The sequence below is a fragment of the Colobus angolensis genome, unplaced genomic scaffold (assembly GCF_000951035.1).
Source record: "Colobus angolensis palliatus isolate OR3802 unplaced genomic scaffold, Cang.pa_1.0 Scaffold129, whole genome shotgun sequence".
Taxonomy (NCBI): Eukaryota; Metazoa; Chordata; class Mammalia; order Primates; family Cercopithecidae; genus Colobus; species Colobus angolensis.
In genome coordinates this window covers 4,430,786-4,455,504 of record NW_012114141.1, presented here as the reverse complement: position 1 = coordinate 4,455,504, position 24,719 = coordinate 4,430,786, and the positions used below count along the sequence as shown (strand labels likewise).

General features: G+C 36.0%; 1 protein-coding gene across 3 annotated transcripts in view; it reads left to right on the top strand.

Annotated features, from left to right (window-relative positions):
* The window catches only part of TBC1D5 (TBC1 domain family, member 5), a 582,411-nt gene that overhangs the window by 269,149 nt on the left and 288,543 nt on the right, over positions 1–24,719 (top strand). For all 3 annotated transcript variants that reach the window (XM_011933724.1, XM_011933723.1, XM_011933725.1), the window contains one exon: positions 23,059–23,128. In XM_011933724.1, coding sequence (XP_011789114.1) covers positions 23,059–23,128 — 70 coding nt within the window. The remainder of the gene's footprint in view (positions 1–23,058; positions 23,129–24,719) is intronic.

Sequence of the window (24,719 nt, the reverse complement as noted above, 5' to 3'; positions counted from 1 at the left end):
TCCTTCCCATTCCTTCCCCAGTGATATTTCTAGTTCTAGATCCTTGAGGAATTGCCATACTGTCTTCCACAATAGTTGAACTAATTTAGACTCCCACCAACAGTGTAAAGCGTTCCTATTTCTCCACATCCTCTCCAGCATCTGTTGTTTCCTGACTTTTTAATAATTGCCATTGTAACTGGCATCAGATGGTATCTACTTGTGATTTTGATTTGCATTTCTCTAATGACCAGTGATGATGAGCTTTTCTTCATGTTTGTTGGCTGCATAAATGTCTTCTTTTGAGAATGGCCTGTTCATATCTTGGTTATTTTGCCCATTAGTTGATGCAGTTTCTTCATAGTGTTGATGGTCTTTACATTTTGGTATGTTTTTGTAGTGGCTGGTACCGCTTTTTCCTTTCCATATTTAGTTCTTCCTTCAGAAGCTCTTGTAAGGCAGGCCTGGTGGTGACAAAATCTCTCAGTGTTTGCTTGTTTGTAAGGGAATTTATTTCTCTTTCGCTTATGAAACTTAGTTTGACTCGAGATGAAATTCTGGGTTGAAAATTCTTTTCTTTAAGGATGTTGAATATTGGACCCCACAGTATTCTGGCTTGTAGGGCTTCTGCTGAGAGATCCGCTGTTAGTCTTACGGGCTTTGTGGGCAACCTGACCTTTCTCTCCGGCTGTCCTTAACATTGTTTCCTTCATTTCAGCCTTGGTGAATGTGATGATTATGTGTCTTGGGGTTGTTCTTCTCGAAGAGTATCTTTGTGGTATTTTCTGTAATTTGAATGTTGGCCAGTCTTGCTATGTAGGGGAAGTTCTTTTGTATAATATCCTGAGGTATGTTTTCCAACTTGGTTCCATTGGTCTTTTCACATAGTCCCATATTTCTTGGAGACTTGTTCGTTCCTTTTCATTCTTCTTTCTCTAATCTTGTCTTCATGCTTTATTTCATTAAGTTGATCTTCAATCTCTGATATCCTTTCTTCCACTTCATTGATTCTGCTATTGATACTTGTGTATGCTTCACAAAGTTCTTGTGCTGTGTTTTTTTAGCTCTATCAGGTCATTTATGTTCTTCTCTATACTAGTTATTCTAGTTAGCAGTTCCTGTGACCTTTTAGCTTCCTTGCATTGGGTTGGAACATGCTCCTTATAGCTCAGAGGAGTTTGTTATTACCTACCTTCTGAAGCCTACTTCTGTCAATTCATCAAACTCATTCTCTGTACAGTTTTGTTCCCTTGCTGGCGAGGAGTTGTGATCCTTTGGAGGAGAAGAGGTATTCTGGTCTTTGGAATTTACAGCATTTTTGTGCTGCTTTTTCCTCATCTTCGTGGATTTATCTGCCTTTTATCTTTGATGTTGATGACCGTTGGATGGGGTTTTTGCATGGGAGTCCTTTTTGTCGATGTTGATGTTATTGCTTTCTGTTTGTTAGTTTTCCTTCTAACGGTCAGGCGCCTCTTCTGCAAGTCTGCTGGAGTTTGCTGGAGGTCACTCCAGACCACTGGGTATCACCAGTGGAGGCTCCAGAACAGCCAAGATTGCTGCTTGCTCCTTCCTCTGGAAACTTTGTCCCAGAGGGGCACCTGCCAGATGCCAGCTGGAGCTCTCCTGTGTGAGGTGTCTGCCAATCCCTGATGGGAGGTGTCTCCCAGTCAGGAGGCATGGGGATCAGGGACCCACTTGAGGAGGCAGTCTGTCCCTTAGCAGAGCTTGAGCGCTGTGCTGGGAGATCTGCTGCTGTCTTCAGACTCTGCAGGCAGGAATGTTTAAGTCTGCTGAAGCTGCTCCCACAACCTCCCCTTCCCCCAAGTGCTCTGTCCCAGAGATATGGGAGTTTTATCTATAAGTCCCTGATTGGGGCTTCTGCCTTTCTTTCAGAAATGTCCTGCCCAGAGAGGAGGAATCTAGAGAAGCAGTCTGGCTACAGCGGCTTTGCTGCCCTGCAGTGGGTTCCGCCCAGTTTGAACTTACTGGTGACTTTGTTTATACTCTGAGGGGAAAACTGCCTACTCAAGCCTCAGTAATGATGGATGCCCCTTCCCCTACCAAGGTTGAGAATCCCAGGTCAACTTTAGATTGCTGTGCTGGCAGCGAGAATTTCAAGCCAGTGGATCTTAGTTTGCTGGGCTTTGTGGGCGTGGGATCTACTGAGCAAGACCACTTGGCTCACTGGCTTCAGCACTCATTCCATGGGAGTGAACAGTTCTTTCTCTTTGGCATTCCAGGTGCAATTGGGGTATGCAAAAAAAAAATACCTGCTAACTCGGTGTTTGCCCCAAATGGCCCCCCAGTTTTGTGCTTGAAACCCAGGGCCCTGGTGGTGTAGGCATCTGAAGGAATCTCCTGGTCTGCAGGTTGCGAAAACCGTGAGAAAAGCATAGTATTTGGGCTGGATAGCACCATCCCTCGTGGCACAGTCCCTCATGGCTTCCCTTAGCTAGGGGAGGGAATTCCCCAACCCCTTGTGCTTCCCAGCTGAGGTGGTGCCCCACCCTGCTTCTGCTCACCCTCCATGGGTTGCACCCACTTGCTAACCAGTCCCAATGAGATGAGAAGGGTACCACAGTTGGAATGCAGAAATCACCTGCCTTCTGCGTTGGTCTCTCTGGGAGCTGTTCCTTTTCGGCCATCTTGCCAGATCCTATGAATAAGGACTTTTATAGCTAAAGAGGAAAAGTCAGTACCTGGCTTCAGAGCTTCAAAGGACAGGCTGACTCTCTTATTAGAGGCTAATGTAGTTGGTGACATTTAGTTAAAGCCAATGTTCATTGACAATTTTGAGGATCCTAGGACCCTTAAGAATTATATTAAATCTACTCTCTCTGTGCTCTGTAAATAGAACAATAAAGGCTAGATGTTAGCACATTTGCTTATAGCATGGTTGACTGAATATTTTAAGCCTACTCTTGCTATCTTGCTACCTACTGATCAGAAAAAAAAGATACCTTTCAAAAAATTACTTCTCTTTGATAAGGCACCTGGTCACACAAAAGCTCTGGTAGAGATGTACAAGGAGATTAATGTTGTTTTCATGCCTGCTAACACGGCATCCATTCTGCAGACCCTGGATTAAGTAGTCATTTCTACTTTTACATCTTATTATTTAAGAAATACATTTCATAATTGATAGCTGCCATAGATAGTGATTCCTCTGATGTGTCAGAGCAAAGTACATTGGAACCTTCTGGAAAGGAGTCATCGTAATAGATGTTATTAAGAACATTCATGATTCATGGGAGGAGGTCAAAATAATCAGCCTGAACAGGGGTTTGGAAGAAATTGATTCCAACCCTCATTGATGACTTGGAGAGGTTCGAGACTTAAGTTCAAGACCTCCTCAGTGGAGGAAGTAACTGCCGATGGACAGGAAATAGCAAGAGAACTGGAATTAGAAGTGGACAGTGAAGACGTTAATATATTCCTGCAATCTCATGATAAAACTGTAATGAATGAGGAGTTGCTTCTTTTGGATGAGTAGAGAAAGTAGTTTCTTGAGATAGAATCAACCTTGAATCCCAGGGCTCTGGTGATCTGCCTGTCTCAGCCTCCTAAGTGCTACTGAGACTATAGGTGCGCATGAACATTCCTGGCTACAAAGTTAATTACCCTAAAAATTAAAGGACTTTCACAAATCAATAAGAAAATGATAATTTAGCAGTGAAAACAAGTTTAACCAGCTATTTAAAAATAGAAAGATGCAAATTTCCAATAAACATATTTTAGAAGTTTAGTTTTCCTGATATTCCAAGAAATACAAATGTACACAAGATCCTATTAGATGGGAAAAATAGTTTTGAAACATTATTATCTACTTTGATGATTAATTGGTAAAAGCTTAATGCCAGCCAGTTTAGGATATATATATCAATGACTGACATGTTGATTCTACTGTATGATTTATCTTTTCAGCGTAAGTTCATGATCACCATAAGAATTAAGTTGTACTTTCCCTCTCTCCTCAGGTATTTCAAAACTTTTGTAATTTAAACTTGTGATTTCCTGAAGATTGACTCTGCTCATTCCATAAAGAAAATAGAAATTATTAGGTGGGAGCTTTAGCTTTCTATAACAGAGTTACCTGCAACTACATCTGTATCTTTCTCTCTTTTTTCCCTGGTGATGTCTCTTCTTTTTCAGATCAGTTCTTTTACCTGTGGTCTAGATCCCATCCCCTTGTATCTTCTCAGGAATCTTGTATTCTATCAGTTATCTCTCCTCTCTTATATATTCAACCCCTGTGTTTCTACTGGATCTTTCTTGTTTTGTTGATAGTCCTTCTCATCTTAGTAAGTTAAGCTAGGATGAAAAGTCCCATGCTGATCCCACCGTTTCTTTTGGCTACAGCAGTAGCTTTATTCTCGTTTTCTGAGTAATACTCCATAAATAAAAATTTTTTTATGATTTTTCCATTTTACTCTAGTGTCTGTCACTCATTCTACTTGAATGAATATCTCATGAGATCCTAATGGTCTTTCTGTAATTAAATCTGTTTTAAGATTTTATCTGGCCTTGACAGTAACATCCTAAATTCTTTCTCCTTCTCAAAATCCTCTTTTAGCTTCAATGACAAAATTTTCTCTTGGTATTCCTTGTTACTTCTGGTTTTAAATGTGGTCTTTAAAATTGGGCTTTTACTTGTCTCTGTTCTCATCCTAAACTTTGGTTATCAATACCCTTATACTTTCAAGTGTTTCTAGTTCAGGTAGCTCCAGATTCATATATCTGATATTACAGATTACATTTCCTCTTAGATTTTTAAAAGTTCTAACTCAGCTTGTCCAAAGTTGAATTTGTGATCTTTTCTTCCAAACTCCTCTCTTACCTTTTTTAAATCTCAGTGAATGGTGTCAGTATGTATCTAGTTGTGTAAGCCAGAAACTTAGGAATCATTGTTGACATCTCTTAGCCACCAATCAATAGATTTGTCTCCTTAATGTCTCAAGAATCTTTTTTACTTTTTTTGATCCAAACCACTGCAACCTTAAAGCTACTATAATTCTTTTCATCAATAGGATTTGTTTCTTATCATATTCAGAGACCTAAAGGGAGTTTGACCAAATTTGGAGTTATATTTGCGGTAAATTACTTAAAATAAAAAGTATGTCTCTTCAGGAGGAATAGGGGTTGGGAGAAATAACCTAAAGAAAGAAGGATATCTAAGAGAGATGGGCAGTCATCCTTCTGCCTTACATATTTTTATGCCACAGGGGAGAATATCAGCCATTTCATTTTGAACTCTGTATTATTTTAAGCAATGGCTAAGACCCAAAATATGATGACTTTAAAATGGCAGAAGCTCATTATTCTTAACCTAACAGCCCTGACTCCAGGATCCTTCCCCGTTGTTCCTCTTCCATTTCCTAGAGCTGTGCTTCTCAGTCTAGTCAATGGGTGAGAACTGTTTGTAACTAGTTCTCAGCTATATAAGTACACTATTACACTCTTATCTGTGGTGAATATGGTTCAAGACTTGAAGTGGATGTCTGAAACCACTGAACCCTATATATACAGTGTTTTTCCTATACATACATACCTATGATAAAGTTTAATTTGTAAATTTGACTCAGTAAGAGATTAACAACCATACTGCTAATAAAATAGAACCATTATAACAATATCCTTTTATCACATAATAAAAGTTAAGTGAATGTGGTCTCTTTCAAAATATCTTACTGTGCTATACTAACCTATTGTTGGGCCGTGGTTCACTGCAGGTAACTGAAACTATGGAAAGCAAGACCACAAATAAGAAAGGACTGCTGTATAGAAACTGAAGGTTAATATATAGAACAGAATAATTTTTCCATCTTTTGAATGTAATAATAAAATATTGAGGCTTATATTTTATATATCTTTTTATTTCACTTTTATAGGAATATTTTTATTATTTCACAAAATTATTGTCTATGGCAGATGGGACTTTTTTTTTTAAATGGTTCTTCACTAAAGACCCTCCTCTTTAAGTAAAAAACAAGCCTTTAAAAATATAAAAACCTTTTTTGTCCACAGGTCTTATGAGAAGAGGCCATTATTGGCCTGATTTAGCCACTGTAATTGACTACTGTTTTAATCCATGGAAAAGAAAGAAAGTTCATATAAGACATCATTAAAACAGAATATGCCCTTATCACTTGAGCATACAGGGCTATATCTAGGCATAAAGTAGATGTGAAATATGGTCTGTAGCAGGTTGCCATATGTCCACTGATAATGGGAAAACAGATTCAGGGCAAGTGTCAGTATTATGAAATACCTAAGTCAAGGGTTACAAAATGCAGATGCTCACATTTCAAAAACTGACTTTCAATCAAGTTATTTCTCACATGGACAGTTCTGTATAGTATGCTCTATGGTTAGTAGCTGTAGGAATATATTTACTTACTGATGATGTGTAACTATTTTTCTCTGTAATGCTTTTGTGTAATATTCTGTGTAGCCATTGAAAGTTGTATTAGGATAGTATTAAACTATATATTGCATTCAAATTATAGAATATATATAATGCATATTGTTAAAAATGGAGGAAATGTTAAAATACTAACAATGGAAGAATTCTGTGTTTCTTTATATTTTCTTAATATAGATCTGTATTTGAAATTTTTGTACAATAATTATGTATTAGTTTTGTGATTTTTATCAATTTGTATTTGTTTTGTGGTTTTGTTAATACTTTCTGATAAACCAATTTATTTCTCTAAAGGCAGCCATGGAAAGATTTGTTCACAAAGGTATTTATCATAGTGTTATTTAGAACAGCTAAATATTTTAAATAAAAGAAATATCTGCCAATTGAAGAATGGTTAAATAAATTATAGGACGTATATTGATTATTATGTAGCCAGTTAAAATTTCTTTGTAAAAAGGTTTTTAAATAACTTGGGAGAAATGCTCATATGCATCATACAATGAAATAATAGAATATTAAATTGTTTATATAGTATGTAAATTCAATTTTATAGAAAAAAGAAAGAAAAAGTATCCTCATGTAATTGCATCACATTATGGGTGGTTTTTGCTTTCTACTTTTCTTTTTCTTTATTTTTTCTTTTTTCTTGATAGTTTTTGTTTTAATAATTTCTCTCAAGTGTAAACGCTTTTAATGTAGTTTGCATTGCTTTTACATCTGGAAAAATAAAGGATATCCAAGAAATGAAATATAAGTTAATATTAGAGTGTGTTAAATTAGTTTTTACATTCTATTATAATATTCTCATTTTTATTTAGGTAATTTTTACATTTATTCTTTATACTGTAATGTATTTCAATGTAGCTCATGAGAAGATACTTAGATTACATTGATGATTTATTTAATGTGATTCTGATAATGTTTTTGAAAATACTTTGAATTTTGGAGATTTACTAGGAGCCTGTATTGTCCCATGGGTCCTTGACACTCTGTTCATTTCATTTTTTAAAATCTTTTTTTTTCTGTATTCTTCAGATTGTATATAACTTTTGTTGATCTTTCAGTTCACTGTCCCATTCCTCTGTCTTATCCGTTTCGTTACAGAGCCCATCTATGAATTTTTAAAATTTCAGGTATTGTTCTTTACAGTTCTAAAATTTCCATTTGATTCTTTTTAATAGTTTCTATTATTTTACAGTGAACTTCTATTTTTCTACTCATTTCGAGAGTATACACCATTACCTCATAGAGAAAAGTTTGTTGACTTGAAGAAGCTGAGGCACAAAATAAAACTTTAGAGTTTACATAAGCCAAAGTGGGGACAGCTGCCTGAGAAACATTTCCAAGTTGCCTTGGGAAGTACTCCACTTAGTCTTTGTTACAAGCGGGATTTTAAAGGAAAAAGGAAACCAGTAGTGGGCTGATAAAGTTGTTTGATAGGAATTCTCATTGGTTGACAGAAATAATATTGATTAATGATTGGCTATACATTGTTGAACTGTAGGGTGTGAGTTATGGTATCCAGCACATGATATTGTTCGGTTAATTTTATGGCTGCTTGGTGTCAATTTAGAGCCCACATAGTACATGGCTTCACGAGGTAATTAACTCAGAGTGGAAGTGAGACCGACCGCTGTCATATTTCAGTGCCTATCTGGTCTGATAATTTAAAGAGGCTCATATTCCACAGATAATAAATAAAGTAAGCTTCTCAAATTATAGTAGCTTCTTTAAGTCTTTGTTGATTCTAATGCCTGGATCATCTCTGGGTTGGTATCTGTTGATTGTATTACATTTTGATAATTGATCAGATTTTTCTGGTTCTTGATATAGCAATCAATTTTAGACCGTGTCTTGAACATTTTGAATAATTTGTTATGAAACTCTGGATCCTGTTAAATCCTCTGGTTGATTTTCCTCCTTCCTTTCCTCCCTTTCCTCCCCTTCCCTTCCTTCTATTTCCCTCTCCCTCTTGCTTGCCTTCCACTTCCCTGGTCCCTTGCTTCTTCTCCCTCTCCTCTCCCCTTCTGTCTTTCCCCTTCTCTTCTCCCTTCCTTCCCATTCCCAACTCTTCCTGCTGTCTCCAGTTAAGTTCAGACCGCAGTTTCTGTCTCACTGTCTGTGGGTGGAGGTTCCATTGTCAGCAGTTTTCAAAGTCCTTTCTATGCTTTTTTTAGTCTGTTCCTTGCATATGACCCTCAGAGGTTAGTCCGGGACTTTGGTGGTAGTTTATATTAATTATTATGGTTCACTTCTCAAAGCTTTTGTTGTGCTTCTTTGGGTATATTTTGAGCATGTACAGCTAGGGAGTGAGCTCAGGATTTGTGTCTTTTCATATGCAGAATTAGAGAATCCCCATGTCCAGGGCTTCTTCTACAGGGTTACCCCACACACCGTGTCTGGTTTTAACATAACATTTGCCTCCTGTGCTGTTGCACAGTTTCACATGAATGGATGCACTTTTTTGGCAAAGTGATGAGAGAAATAGCAAAGAAAAAAATAATAGGGGTTCTCCACTCAACTGTTTGCACAACGGGTCCTTTTTTGCAGTTTTCTAACCAAAAGGATAGGCTTTTTAGAGTTTTAGGTGCCCACACCACTGCTACCACCAACCTACTATGGCAGCATAGTTCTCAAACTAGATCTGGTCTTGTCACATGGTTAGAAATGAAAAAAGAAGGGAAAAAGAAAGATAATTCTTTCCACACTCTGCAGTTCACAGGAGCTCCTTTTTCTAGTTTCTGAAAAATGGGATTCTTTTGGAGTTTTTGCTCCCTGTGCCTGCTATTTCATTATCAGATTCATCCTGATGTGGTAAATAAAGGAGAAGAAAGAACAGAAAACTCACTACCACTGACTTTCTTCTCTAGTATGCCTCCTATTATTTACTTTTCAGAGCCCTCAAGTGGTTTTTGTCTTTTACATTTTTCCTAGAGTTTTAAATTGTTGTCAGTAAGAGAAATATGCTGCAGTGGTACTCCATTATGGGTGGAACTGGAAATCCTACTAGTAACCTATAATGTACTTCTGGTTTGTTTTATTGTGATCTGTCTTAACTCTTATTGAGAAACCAAGTTAATTTCTGATCTAGGTAGAAAGCAGTTCAGTAAAATAAATAAAACGAATAATCTAATTGTTTACTGTGTATGAAATAAAATACTTTTACTACCATAGAAATGATTTCAAATCATACCTGTTTAGAATATCTTAGAAAGAATTAATTTTGTGATTTTTATAACTTTCCAGTAGCTTCTCATTGTAGTTTCAAAATCCAGACTTCCTCCCATTCAAACCATAAGTTCTATGGCCACTTGTTATCCTGTATCCTTATCCTCATCTCGTAGTACTCTGCCCCAAGTCCTTCAGCCACCTTGGCCTTATTTTCTTATCTAAAAGCTGGCTTCTGTAGTAGTGCCTTTGTGCTTTGCATGTTGTACACTTTGCCATAGATATTCAAATGGCTGACTTTTTTCTTGTCATTAGAATCCAAAATCAGATATTACCTTCATCTTCAAAGAGCACCCTCCCACAATCACTGAATGTCACATTATTCTGTTTTTGTATTTTATTTTATTTTTATTTTTTATTTTTTTTATATTTTTTGAGACGGAGTCTCGCTCTGTTGCCCAGGCTGGAGTGCAGTGGCCAGATCTGGATCTCAGCTGACTGCAAGCTCCACCTCCCAGGTTCACGCTATTCTCCTGCCTCAGCCTCCCGAGTAGCTGGGACTACAGGCACCCGCCACCTCGCCCGGCTAGTTTTTTGTATTTTTTAGTAGAGACGGGGTTTCACCGTGTTAGCCAGGATGGTCTTGATCTCCTGACCTCGTGATCCGCCCGTCTCGGCCTCCCAAAGTGCTGGGATTACAGGCTTGAGCCACTGCGCCCGGCTTGTTTTGTATTTTATTTACAGCTATTACAATTATTTACAGCTATTACAATTACAGTTATCTGAAATTGCAAATTTATTTTCTTGTGTTCCCCCCCCCGCTCCTCCACTTCATTCTGTAATACTATAGTTCACTGTAATACTTCTAGTTCCTACGACTGGAATTATGTGTCTGACACATAGTAGACACTCAGTAGATGTTCATGGAATGAATGAATGAATGATTCAAATGAGATTTAAATAGCAACAGTCTTGACAGAATGGTAAATTTCCATACTTAAGATGGTCTGATAATGATCTCATCAGTGTTGATAGCTGTTCTATCATTTGTTTTTGCCTTAGGGTACCACAGAGCTTCTTATCCAGTCTGCCTTCATCCCCTCTCCTTTTACCTACACCCAACCACAAATTACTTCACCCTGAACTTCAAGTGACCACTTAAAAATGAATCTTTTTGGTGGGACGCGGTGGCTCATGCCTGTAATCCCAGCACTTTGGGAGGCCAAGGCAGGTGGATCACTTGAGGCTAGGAGTCCGAGACCCGCTTGGCCAACATGGCAAAATCCTGTTTCTGCTAAAAATATAAAAATTTGCTGGGCATAGTGGCTCACACCTGTAATCCCAGCTACTTGGGAGGTTGAGGCAGGAGAATTGCTTGAACCCGGGAGGCAGAGATTGCAGTAAGCCGAAAACATGCCATTGCACTCCACCCTGGGTGACAGAGTGAGACTCTGCCTCAAAAAACAAAACCAAACAAAACAAAATACTGTATGTTTTTAAGAGACAAGATCTCACTTTGTCACCGAAGCTGGAGTGCAGTCGCTCCATCTCAGCTCATTGCAGCCTAGATCTCCTGGGCTCAAGCAGTCCTCCTGCCCCAGTCCCCTAAGTAGCTGGGACCACAGGTGCGCATCACCATGCCCGGCTAATTTTTTGTAAATGTGAGTTTTGCCATGTAGCCCAGGCTGGTCTGGAACTCCTGAGCTCAAGTGATCTGCCCACCTCTGCCTCCCAAAGTGCTAGAATTACAGGCATGAGCCACTGTGCCTGGCCTATGACCCTTCTTTTACTGACTTTTTGTTGGGGATAAAGACCGAAATCCTTAACGTGTACTCCACAGAATCTTGGTATATGCTGATCTCTAGTGGAATGCTCTTTATATTCTTTTTAGTCTGTGACTTATCCACCCCCTCACTCATATGTTATTATAGTAAGGTGTGTAACTAGTTTGTGTAACATTTTTCAAAGGTGTCATTATGCATTGCTTTGGCTGTCCCTCTGCTCTGTTGTGCATTCATCAAACTGAAGTATGTTAGGGATGGATTTTGAGCTTTGGCTTACCAATATAACATCAGCTCTTGAATACTGTAAGTGTTGAACATGTGACTGCTGAAAGAACTGAAAAATCCTGAAAGAATTTATGACTAAAAGTTTGAATTACAAAATGCTTTTATTAATTGGGACCCATTTACAGTTTGTCTAGGTAATGAATAATTTGTTTGAATAAAATGCTTAATAAGTGATAACTACTTTGAATGATATTTTTAATAATCTATAAGGATTTTGTACAATATTGTACATTTCCTAGCAGATTTAAGGGAATAGCCATTATTTTGACATATTTCTAGTTACCAGATTTTAAAAATCACCTTTTTAGTAAATACAGATGCATTATCATAAAATGATACATACATATCAATTCATGGATTTAGAATTCTTTTCTTTGAAAACTATTTTAGTATAGCAGTTCTTTAATGTCATAGCAAAATTTGTAAAATAAGACATTTTTATGTGAATCAAAATATTTTTGGAATTTTTTTATTTGAAGAAATTGGTAAACATTAAAAAATTTTTGATATTTGAGGATTTTAGATTTAAATACTAATCACTAACATTTTATTGTGATTTGTGTTAGTAAATCTTCTATAAGACTAAAGATATTTTTGAGAATATTTACCTTCAGTTCTTTATTTAGGCTTTGGAATGTCTTAGTAAAAATGCCCTTTATGCTTTTCAAGTAGATGTTTGTTATATGAACTTCTTCAGATAGCTGTTATTTAAAAGACACAGATAGGATCAGTAACCCTGGTTCACGAATGATAATTTGTATCCTGCATAGAGTCCCAGTGAATTTTTCAGGCACTAAAATGGGACATATCTAATGTTAACATTGAAAGTTACATACTTTGGGTTAACAGATGCCTTTACATTTCATGAAGTCTTGTCCACTAGGTGTTCAGCCAATCTTAAGGGATCTAGCACTGATGGTAATCACCAGTTGAAATGAGTAGTGCCCAAAGGATTCTTATCTCTAGAAAAAGATGTTTCCTTTTGATTACACTGAAGAAAAAGAATAATTTTGGTAAATATAAATATTCTATAGGTGTTATTTGAAAGACAGTGAAATAGGACTTTACTAACGTATACACTATTTTATGTAGTAAATAATATGTATTTTATTTTTATTATATATATTTAGGCACTAATAGATAGTTTAATGTTAGGGTTAGAATTCCCTAGATATCAATTAGATTATTTTTGAAAATATAATGCTTTTTGTTTTGTTTTGTTGTTTTGAGGAGGGTTTTATTTAAGCTTTTGTTGGACTGTAGTAAGGCTAAAAGTCTCAGCCAAAGTTAAACCAAATTGTTATCTGTATTTTGTTAAGATAAAATTGTAGTGAAGGACAAATTATATAATAATCATGTATTAGTCTGTGCTCACACCTCTATGAAGAAATACCCAAGACTGGTAATTTATAAAGGAAAGAGGTTTAATTGACTCAGTTCTGCATGGCCTGGGAGGCCTCAGGAAACTTACAATTATGGTGGAAGGCAAAGCAAACATGTCCTTCTTCACATGGCAGCAGGAGAGAAAGTGAGTGCCCAGCAAAGGGGGAAGCCCCTTATAAAACCATCAGATCTTGTGAGGACTTACTATCATGAGAAGAGGATGGGGAAAACCACCCCCATGATTCAATTATCTCCACCTGGTCCTTCCCATGATATGTGAGGATTATGGGAACTACAATTCAAGGAGAGATTTGAGTAGGGAAATAGATAAACCGTATCAAGTGTTTTATGGCCTTAATACTATTTCTCCAAGTTTAAAGAAATATTTTCAAATACTCTTTATCAACATATTTACTTCTTAGCAAGCTCTTCTGAAAGGCTACTTTGTTGTTTATGTACTGAGTGGAAATGTGTTTTGTAATTGTCTAAAGTGCAGCATTAGCATTGCAACTGTTTTTCAAAAAGGTGCTTTTGAGATCCAGGTGGTCTATGGTAGAACCTCAGAGGCCATTAGTAGCGTTCTGCTTAACATGGGGAGCCTGCACCCTCCCCTAATAAAGAGTACATAGTACTGGTCATATTAGGAAAATGTGTGAAGTTGGCATAGCTCAATGCAATCTATTCCTATTGCTGGAAAATGAGATCGTAGTTTGTGCCTTATTGTTAGTCATTAGTAAATGAGGACATATAAGATACCCAATAATTTCCTCAATTAGGGCAAATTAAATTGCCTTCTATAATAAGATAGTCACTTTTAGTACAGTAGAAGCTTATAATTTTAGAATAGGAAAGGCCTGTGTATCATCAGAATAATCTAGGGAGCCCTTTAAAGTAGAGTTCTGGGCCTCACCCACAAATATCTCAATCTCTTTTCTCTCTCTGCCTCCCCTTCCCCCCCTTCTTTCTTTCCACCTTCCTTCCTCTGCCCCCTCTCTCCCATTTCTCCCTCCCTCCCTTCCTCTATCTCTCTCTCTCTCTACCTCCCTCTCTGTCCCTCTCCCCTCTCCCCTCCCCCCCCCCCACCACACACACACACACACACACATACATGCATACTAACTATGTACCTGTTCCCAGGTGATCTGGATGATGAGATATGATCTGGTACCACCCCATCTTGTAATATATGTAGATGGTACAACCCAGAAATATTAATTTTGCCTTAAAATTCTGTTTTCTTGATTGATTCTGGCCTACTCTCTTATATGTCTGAGACATCAGGTAGCTTTATATCCGTAGAGTACCTGGAAAAATGACAGTAATACTAAATAGAAATATTTAGATTTGTGCGTTATTATGTGTTATCTTAGTCTGTTTTGTGTTATCATAACAGAATATCACTGATTGGGTAATTCATGAAGAAAATAATTTTATTTCTCACAGTTCCAGAGGCTGGGAAATCTAATATCAAGGTGCCAGCATCTGGTGAGGGCCTTCTTGTTGCATTATCCCATGATGGAAAGCAGAAGGGCAAGAGAACGCATGTGAGAGACAGCAAGAGATTGAATTCACAGTATTAAGCTATTTTATAATCAACATTAATTAATTCATAAGTGTAGAGCTCTCCTGACCTAAACACCTCCCACTGGGCCCCATCTCCTAACACTGTTGCATTTTGTATTAAGTTTCCAACATATGCTTTTTGATGGACGCATTCAGCCATAGCACATGTTAACTTAAATTGGGTAATTCTACTTGTGATTATCTTTGAAATTAGTCCCTGTTTCCCATTTAGTTGCAGAATCATTAATGAATTCCTCTTATAGCTTGTTTTATCTATTGGTATATGTGTAATACTATGTACTATCATACATGTTAGTTTTAGTTTATTAATAGATTGACCATGGTTTTAGTTTTTCATCTTTTATCAGTTTCAAGAAACATTTATATATCTTCAGTTCATGAAATTATATGACTTTATATTTCAAGGCTGTAATTTTATTTAAATTTACTATATCCTGCATTCTCTTTAAATATTTTATGTTTGATAAGATCATTGTCAGGAAGGATATTATAAGGGCTGCACAAGACTTACACACCATCCTCATATAATTCGTAAAGTTTTTGATTCAGTTTTTCAGAAATAATGCTTTTTAATTGCTAAGAAGAAAAAAGTCACAGTATTCAATTATTTAAGTTATGAGCAAGTGTATTTCTCCTTGTGTAGAACTAGTAGCCTTTTATTTTTTTTTCCTCTACTAGAACCAGTATTATACGTACATTGATTAAAATGTTAATAAAAATGAAGGTAACTTTTTTTGAGGACCTACATTGTACTATAAGCACTTCACATACATGTATCTCATTTAATCTTTCTTACCACATTTTGCATTAGAACCTATTGTCTCCATTTTACAGATGAGGAATCTGAGATATTGAATGGTTAAGTAAGAGAACAAATAAATGGTAGAGTCTTAGCTTTTAATTATGATGCTTTAATGACTCTAGTTCCTGATTTCGTTAAACTGAATGTTAGTTTATTTTACCAATTCAGTGAGGTTTACTCCTGGAAATACTTTAAAGTTTAAACAGAGATCATTGACAGTGTATTTGTTCTCTTAAAAGCTAAAAGCACTGTGTATTTATATAAACCCCACCCTAAAAATTCGAAACCTCTTCCTGTCTTTGCAGACTGGCTCTGTGCCACAGTAGTTCTTTAACAAATAGCCGAGCTTGCAGTCCTCATACAGTGATCAGCTTTTAGTGGAAGCTTAGAATCTTCTCAGTTACTTTCTGATCATGCATATTGCTCTAGGCATGCACATGGCCTTCTACATTTCTCCAGTACACATGAATGCTTTTGAATGTCCTAATTTCCCAAAGAAACCCTCACCAGCTTTTTCTTCCAGGCCTTAGGTGGTCTATCTTATGTTTCAGTTACAGTGTTTTGGGGCAGGCATCTGTGAATGATGTGGTTTGGCTGTGGCCCCACCCATATCTCACCTTGAATTGTCGTTCCCATAATCCCCATGTATCATGGGAGGGACCTGGTGGGAGGTAATTGAATAATGGGGGCAGTTACCCCCATGCTGCTGTTCTTGTGATATTAAGAGTTCTCACAAAATCTGATGGTTTTATAAGGGGCTTTCCCCCCTTTTGCTTGGCATTTCTCCGTCAGGCTGCCATGTGAAGAAGGACATACTTGCTTCCCCTTCCGTCATGATTGTAAGTTTCCTGAGGCCTCCTGAGCCATGTGGAACTGTGAGTCAATTAAACCTCTTTCCTTTATAAATGACTCAGTCTTGGGTAGTCCTTTATAGCAACGTGATAATGCACTAATACAGTAAATTGGTACCACAGAGATTGGCGTGCTGCTATAAGGATACCCAAAAATGTGGAAGCGACTTTGAAACTGGGTGATAGCCACAGGTGTTTTGAGGGCTCAGAAGAAGACAGGAAAATGTGGGAAAGTTTGGAATTTCCTAGAGACTTGGAGGGGTCAGAAGATAGGAAGGTGTGGGATAGTTTGGAACTTGAGATTTGTTGAATGGCTTTGACCAAAATGCTGATAGTGATATGGACAATGAAGTCCAGGCTGAGGTTGTCTCAGATGGAAATGAGGAACTTGTTGGGAACTGGAATAAAGTTAACTCTTGCTATGCAAAGAGACTGGAGGCATTTTGCCCCTGCCCTGGTGATCGGTGAAACTTTGAACTTGAGAGAGATGATGTAGGGTATTTGGTGGAAGAAATTTCTAAGCAACAAAGCATTCAAAAGGAAGCAGAGTATAAGAGTTTGGAAAATTTGCAGGATGACAATGTAGTAGGGGGAAAAAAATTTCTGGGGAGAATTACAAGCCCACTGCAGAAATTTGCAGAAGTAACGGGGAGTGGAATGTTAATCACCAAGACAATGGGGAAAATGTCTCCAGGGCATGTTAGAGACCTTCACCACAGCCCCTTCCATCACAGGCCTGAAGGCCTAGGAGGGAAAAGTGGTTTTGTGGACTGGGCCCAGGGCCCCCCAGCTCTATGCAACCTCAGGACATGGTGCCCTGGATCCCAGCTGCTTCAGCTCCAGCTGTAACTGAAAGAATCCAATGTACAGCTTGGGCTGTTGCTTCAGAAGGTACAAGCTGCAAGCCTTGGCAGCTTTCACATTGTGTTGGGTCTGCGGGTGTGCAGAAGACAAGAATTGATGTTTGGGAATCTCTGCCCTAGATTTCAGATGATATATGGAAACACCTGGATGTCCAGGCAGAATTCTGCTGTAGGGGCAGGGCCTTCATGGAGAACCTCTGCTACGGCAGTGCAGAAGGGAAATGTGGGGTTGGAGTCCCCACTGGGGCATTGCCTAGTGGAGCTGTGAGAAGAGGGCCACTGTTCTCCAGACCCCAGAATGGTGAATTCACTGACAGCTTGCACTGTGCACCTGGTAAAGCCACAGACACTCAACGCCAGCTGTGAAGGCAGCCAGGAGGGGAGCTATACCCTGCAAAGCCACAGGGGCAGAGCTACCCAAGGCTGTGGGAGCCTACCTCTTGTATCAGTGTGACATAGATGTGAGACATGGAGTCAAAGTAGATCATTTTGGTACTTTACGGTTTAATTAGTGCCTGTTGGATTTTGGACTTGCATGGGGCTTGTAGCCCCTTTGTTTTGGTCAGTTTCTCTCATTTGGAGTAGGTGTATTGCTCAATGCCTGTACCCCCATTGTATCTATGAAATAGCTAATTTGCTTTTGATTTTGCAGGCGCATAGGGGAAGGGACTTGCCTTGTCTCAGATAAGACCTTGACTTAGACTTCTGGGTTAATGCTGGAATGAGTTAAGACTTTGGGGGACTGTTGGGAAGGTATGACTGTGTTTTGAATTATAAAGACATTAGATTTGGGAGGGGTTGGGGCACAATGGTATGATTGGGCCATGCCCCCACCCAAATCTCATATTGAAATGTAGGTCTATAATCCCCAGGTGTTATGGGAGAGACCCAGTGGGAGGTAATTGAATCATGAGGGCAGTTATCCCCATGCTGCTGTTCTTGTGATAGTGAGTGAGTTCTCACAAGATCTGATGGTTTTGTAAGGGGCTTTTCCCTGTTTTGCCTGTACTTCTCCTTCATGCCATCATATGAGGTAGGACATGTTTGTTTCCCGTTTTGCTATGATTATAAGTTTCCTGAGGCCTTCCCAGCCATGTGGCACTGTGAGTCAATTAAACTTCGTTCCTTTGTAAGTTACCCAGTCTCAGGCTGTGCCTTATAGCAACATGAGAATGGACTATATATTGGGTTTTTAGTTTGGCTTGTTGTGTATTCTATTGATGTCCTCTGCTTCTTCTAAGTTAGCCTGAACAGAGAAAGGCACCTCGTGGCATCTATCAGGTGGCCCTTACACAGGGTAGAACATACATGCACAACAATTTGCAAACATGGTCACCTCTTCCCTTCGAGAACCAAGTACCAGACTCCCACCCTGGGAAAGTAGCTACCCGCTTCCAGACTGCTACAGTGCCAGGGAGGGGGTGGGGCAATGACAAGTGTAAAAAGCACAGAATTTTTAAGTTGCCTTTTTTCTTGATTCAGTGTTCGTTTTGCTTTGGAAAATGTTTGACTGTTTATTACAGCTTTTACAAAGTCCTAAAAGTTACTTTTTGTTTTTCAGTGTTTCTGTAGGAGAACATGTACTACTTGGAGTTTCAAACTCTGCCATCTTGCTGATGTCATGCTGCTTTCTGTCTTTTGTTTTTAAGAATTCTATTAAAGGTTTAATAGGAACCTTTGATAACAAAACATCCTTTTCTCAAATTAAAATGGTCCACTTGAAAATGTATTTTATTTAAGACTTCTTATGAATTTTTATTTTACATCTGAGTTTTCATTATCTACAATACTTATTTTAAGACATTATTTAGAGAACTAAATATGGCTATTAAATCATTAGAATGTAAATACATTAACAATAATAAAGAAAATTGAAAATTACAAAATTCATGAATTTTTTTCAGTATTGATTTCAGCACTGGCTCATAGATCTAATGAGTGGTCCTGGATTTTTAGCATAAATAGTTAGCTTGGGGTGGCTAATGGTTTGCCTGATTTCACAAATGATGTGGCTACTTTATGGATAATGCTGAGTCATTATCTTTGCTTTCACTGTGTGCCAATACATGAATATACTTTATTCATAGATTTTTAAAAATCATTTTTTTAAAGGATTTTAAATTTAACTGAAACATTTCATTGCTATATACTCATTCCTTTAAAAGACACAAAGGCTTTCAGGTCTTTACAGTAAACTCATAGCTTTGTTTTCATTTTGAACCAAGTCTTTTTTCCCATTTTACTATTAAATACCCCAGACTGTGTATGTTGACAGTTCTCTAATGATTCAAAGATAAAACCTTTTCTTTATTATGTAATACTTTTCAGAATTCATACCTAGTATGATGTGATATTCTAAAACTTGATGTTTTCACATGTAAACTGAAGACATTTGAGTAGGCGTGATTATTTATAGTGTTATTCTGGCTGTTTTTAACTTAGCCTAGTTAAAAAATCTCTGGTTCTCTGTTCATGAACTAGATGTTTGTGTATTAAAAAATACTACAGAAATCTATTGTAAACCTCCCTTTAGAAAGATTTCAACAGTGCACAGATGGAACCCAAAATGCCCTTTGCTAAACATGACCTCAGTTAAAGCCAAAAGGGAGTCTGAAATTCCATTCATTCTGTTTTGAAATTTAAGTCACAGTTATACTTCGTGGCTTAATAAGTTAGATACACATGTTAGAAATTACTATTAGGCAATATTATGCACTTTCTTATAATTTAAACCAATGTAACTGTCAGCATATTTTTGCAAATCAATTTATTTTAATTGTGAATATTATCAACCCATTAGGAAAGTTGCATACCAATTAATGAGAAATGAATGTTGTATAAATTTCAAATTTATGGTCACAAGTAATTGATGAATTGTTCTAATAGATATATGTTGTAGAATGTTTTAAATATATAGTAACACATGTTATTTATTGTATATAATTCGTGCATGTATTCAAAATATACTCAATAAAGACATCTAGATTCTTTTACTGATTACATTAGATATTGAAATATCTTTAAAGTTACAACTGTATTCTAAAAGTTGCTTATTAGTTAAATTACTTTTCAGGTAAGTAAAAGGAAGTCTATTATCTTAAAGCACATTTTAGATATTTGTGCTATGTGACCATTTAATAGTCTTTGTGTAAGATTACATTAATACTGTATTTGTGTGTGTGTGTGTGTGTGTGTGTGTGTGTGTGTGTGTATGATGCATCTTTGTTACAGTTATGGCTACCTGACAACTTAGTTCAAGAATCAGAATAGCAAGTAAAAACATCATAGTAAACTCTCTTGCACCCTCTGTTGTTGTTTTTGGGAAATGCTACATATACGTTCCCATGATTGTATTGTCATTTCTTTTACTTTAATCTCTTATAAAATTAATACTTATTTTATTATACTTACCTGCAAATTAGATTCAGTAGTAAAGTAACACTTGTTTATTTCCAAAACTGGCAGAAGTTGTTTTCTGGTGTTACAGATATGTTTTTTAATCATATTATAGCTTAAATGAAAAATGAGCCTTTCTGTTTGTCTTTGATTTCTCCTAGTTACCGGTAGTAAGCCTCTCCAAATGTTTCACACCAAGTAAAATCTCTACAGGATGTAGCACATTGTATACACAATTTTACAGAATTACAGATTCTGTCTGTTCTTTTGTAAACCTTTCGATAGTCAAACAGTTTCCTTCCAAAATAAGAGTCTGAGATCGTCCATACTAAAATTAAGAATTTATAACTGTAAGGAACAGATGTTTTCATGAACATTTGCTATAATTAATTTCAACTAGAGGATTGAGGGAACAAAGCATTTTTCCCGCTTCAAAACTTTATTGCCTTTTCCCCATATAGCCAACTCTGAAACCTTTTATCTAATATTGTTAGTGAAACAATTGTACTCCTTATTTGGTATGTTTTTGAGAAAGAAAAACTGCTTTTTTTCCCCCATTACCATTTTTTTGCACCTTGAAAGTTATATTTAATATGATATTTTCTTTCAGAAACAGTTATAAATTAAAGAAAACCTTTATAATGTGATAAAACTGGGTTGTTTATGAAGCCAAAAGTCTCTTAATTATTTGAAGGATTTTATATTTGATCTGATAAACATCAGCTTAAAGGAAGAACTATTCTATTGGTGTTATTTTTCATGTTTAATCATAATCTTAATTTTAAGGAGAAAGAAGCTCATATTTTAAATGTATAATATAGTACTTATTCTATGCTGATTATGGAATGTTTCACAGGAAATGTCTGCAAGCTGTTAAATAACATGTGTTATAGGAAATTTTCATTTAGCAAGATAGAGACTAATTTTCCTTACATCTTTTTAGTTTATTATAATGTTATTAATTTTTAAAAGAAAATGAAGGGTGTTGTATGAGTAATATTACCATACCCATGTTTTCAAAGAATTAGCAACATATACCTAGCTAGGTTAATTTTAAACATTTATATGTTTTTGGATTATTTTCTTCTATAAATTGTCACCATTTTTAAGTGTTGTAATCCTTTTTAGGATTTTTTGTTTTTTCAAAAAACAAAATAAACTGGAACAGTATTTTGAAAAAAGAGTAGACTTGAAAGTTTAATAAGCGAGCTCAGTCCGCTTCTCCTGAACACTGGCACAGCTGCACATATCTCACCAAACTCTCAAAAAAGAACCAGTGTTCTTTACTATCTGTCAACTATAAAATGTGTAAAGAAAGATAGGTAGCTATCATTAAAATTACATTTCAGCATTCAGTAACCATTTAATGAGTAGCATAATTATATAAGTATAGTACCTTAGATACTGTACTCAATAATTAAAAATAATCTCATCTTTAAAGTGGAAGCTCTGTAATTACTGTTTGACTTATCCACGACCACTGTGATGATTTCCTGTTGCACCTTCAGTTGTTCAAAGTATATTAAAAGTATAAAATTGGATAACTCATTGTTATATTATGCTGTAAATATTATAAAAATGGAATATGACCTGATGTTTGAAAGTTACATTATATGAATTAGGAGTATGAAATGTAATCATATTCTAAACTTTTGTTTTGAAAAACAAATAACATTTTTAATAGTGGCATACTATGGTTTCATAAAAGCTTTACTTTGAAGTGTATATTTTAAAAAATTGAACCATTAAATTTCAGTCAATAAGAATATATAACATTGGGGCATTGGTAACCATTTTTTCCAACTTTAGTTCATTTACTTTTATTCTATAGTCTTTAAATTGATATGTATAATTTGTTCTAAATTTGATTTTATGAATATGACAGATTTTTGGGTAAACATTTTTTCTCTCAATGTTTGATATTATTATAGGAGACAAATACCTTTTGATGTTGTTCCTTTTTCATGTTGTAAATTGCCAAACTTTTGACAGTTGAAACCTAAAGTTAACAGTTAAAGTTTTGTAAAGAATATTAAGTAAGACGTATTAAAAGCTCATTAATTAATCACTATCTCTGAAGTTGGCTTTTTATTTTACCTCTGTTTACTAAATTCCTAGAGAGTGTCAAACAAGGACCTGGAAAATCATCCAGGTGGGCTCTCTGCCTGCTCTCTTTTGACAGTACCACTGATCAGGGTGGGTGACTTGGTCACTAACAAAAAATTGCCTTTCTGTATACTGGTGTATAATTTTAGTTTTGTCTGTGATTCATAAGAAGAAAATGTTTGTACTGTGCTTCATTTGTTCCTGATAGCACTTACTTTGGTACTGTTACTATCCAGTCTAGGATTGACACTGGTTTATATTTTGAAATCAAAATGAATTTTTTACCTAAAAAGCTTTGAGTACAAAAGATAATTTGGGGAAGGGGGAGAGGATATATGCTTTTTGGCTAATATGTTGCATTTAGCTTTCACACAGTTTTTCAACTGAAATACTCAGTTTATCTCCATTATTTCAGTGTTGTAATTTTTTTCTCCAGGAGATTCAAATAAAAATGGAAGAAGAACAAGTTCTACTTTAGACTCTGAAGGGACTTTTAATTCCTATAGGTAGGTGATGAATACATGTATATATATACACATACACATATAATATTACAAGATAATGTATAAGGTATATAATTATATAGGGTTTTGATCTAGAATAGTAAGGAAACACTATTTGTGCTTTAACAAGGTGACCAATGTGAACAATATTGTGTTAATGTTATTTTCTGCAATTAATAAGTTACAGAAAAATATAATATTCTAAATTTTTGAGTAAATGCACTTACTGCAGTATCTGTTGTTAGCCAATAGTAGGGTAATTGGAATGTATGCACATGTAGTATTCAGCTTCATTATAATCCATTTTTGTTTTTCCAGTATATCTGTTACATTACTAAAGCTTCCTTTTAATTTTCCTGCTAAAATATAGTACCGCTCATGAGCGCCTAAGAGAGCTTAAAATGTAGTTCATGGTTGAATTAAGTGCTGTTTGCTAATATTCTGTTTAAGTTCTTCAGTAAACAGGGCTATTACTTCTGAATTAGTAATTTTTTTAAAAGGATACACTAAGAAAATATGTATTTTACCTTATCCTTTCTTAATATTCTCCTCATATCTTGAGTTTTGCTTCAGTAAATGTTTATGAAATTTGTACCTTATATCTGGAAACTGAAGAACAAGAAAGATTAAAGTATTTTCAGTAATACTTGAAAATTTATATACAGAGCCAAAGTGGTGTAAGAAATTGGTTATTTTCTTTTAGGAAAAAAGTGCAAATTCAATGATACATTTTAACGTTATAGATGGCAATGCAGATTCTTGAAGAAACAATTTAATTGGCCAACATTGTCCTTATGGTTAATTACTTCTGATACTTGTGTAACAACAGTATAAAATATATGCAAGAACCACTGTATATTTGAAAACTAATTTGAATATTAAACTGTGTCTCCTTTTCTATAATAAATATGGAACTTATGCTTAGTTTATATTTTTATTTGTATACATATTGCATAGTCTTAATTGGGACTGTGTCATTTATTTCTTCAGACTTCAGGCAGGCTTTTAACATCTAGAGTTGGACCTTTTATACAGGAGGAACTAGACAAAAATGTAGTAAATGAAACAAGTTTTTACAATTTGTTTATGAATTTTAGAAATGACATGGTAATTGAAACACTTGATATCTTTATTTTATACCAGTTGGGGTCTGTATAAATGATCAGTTGTTCAAGTGTCACAGATACCACAAAAGGCTTATTTATGTTCCATGGTGTTCTAGAAGGGTATTATCACAGCAGTAAAACTCATATGTTGTTGTTAAATTTTCACTATATCCATCCTGCCTTATAAATACTGGAATTGTTCAAATGCTTTCTGAGTCCTGAAGCATAATATAAAGCTTGTATTTGACATACTAAACAATAGGTAGAATCTCCTATTTGAGTGTGTCACAGCTGATTGTAACAATAACCAAAAAAGTAAATGTGAAAGACATGTAACAGAGGAATCTTAAGATGGTAATATATGAAATCTATGATGGTAATTTATTAGGTATAAATACAATTAAACGTAAATGAGACAAAAAAACTAATGTATTTCAAAAGAAGGAAAATCCCATTAAATGTGTATAAATTCTGTTGTTGAATTATAT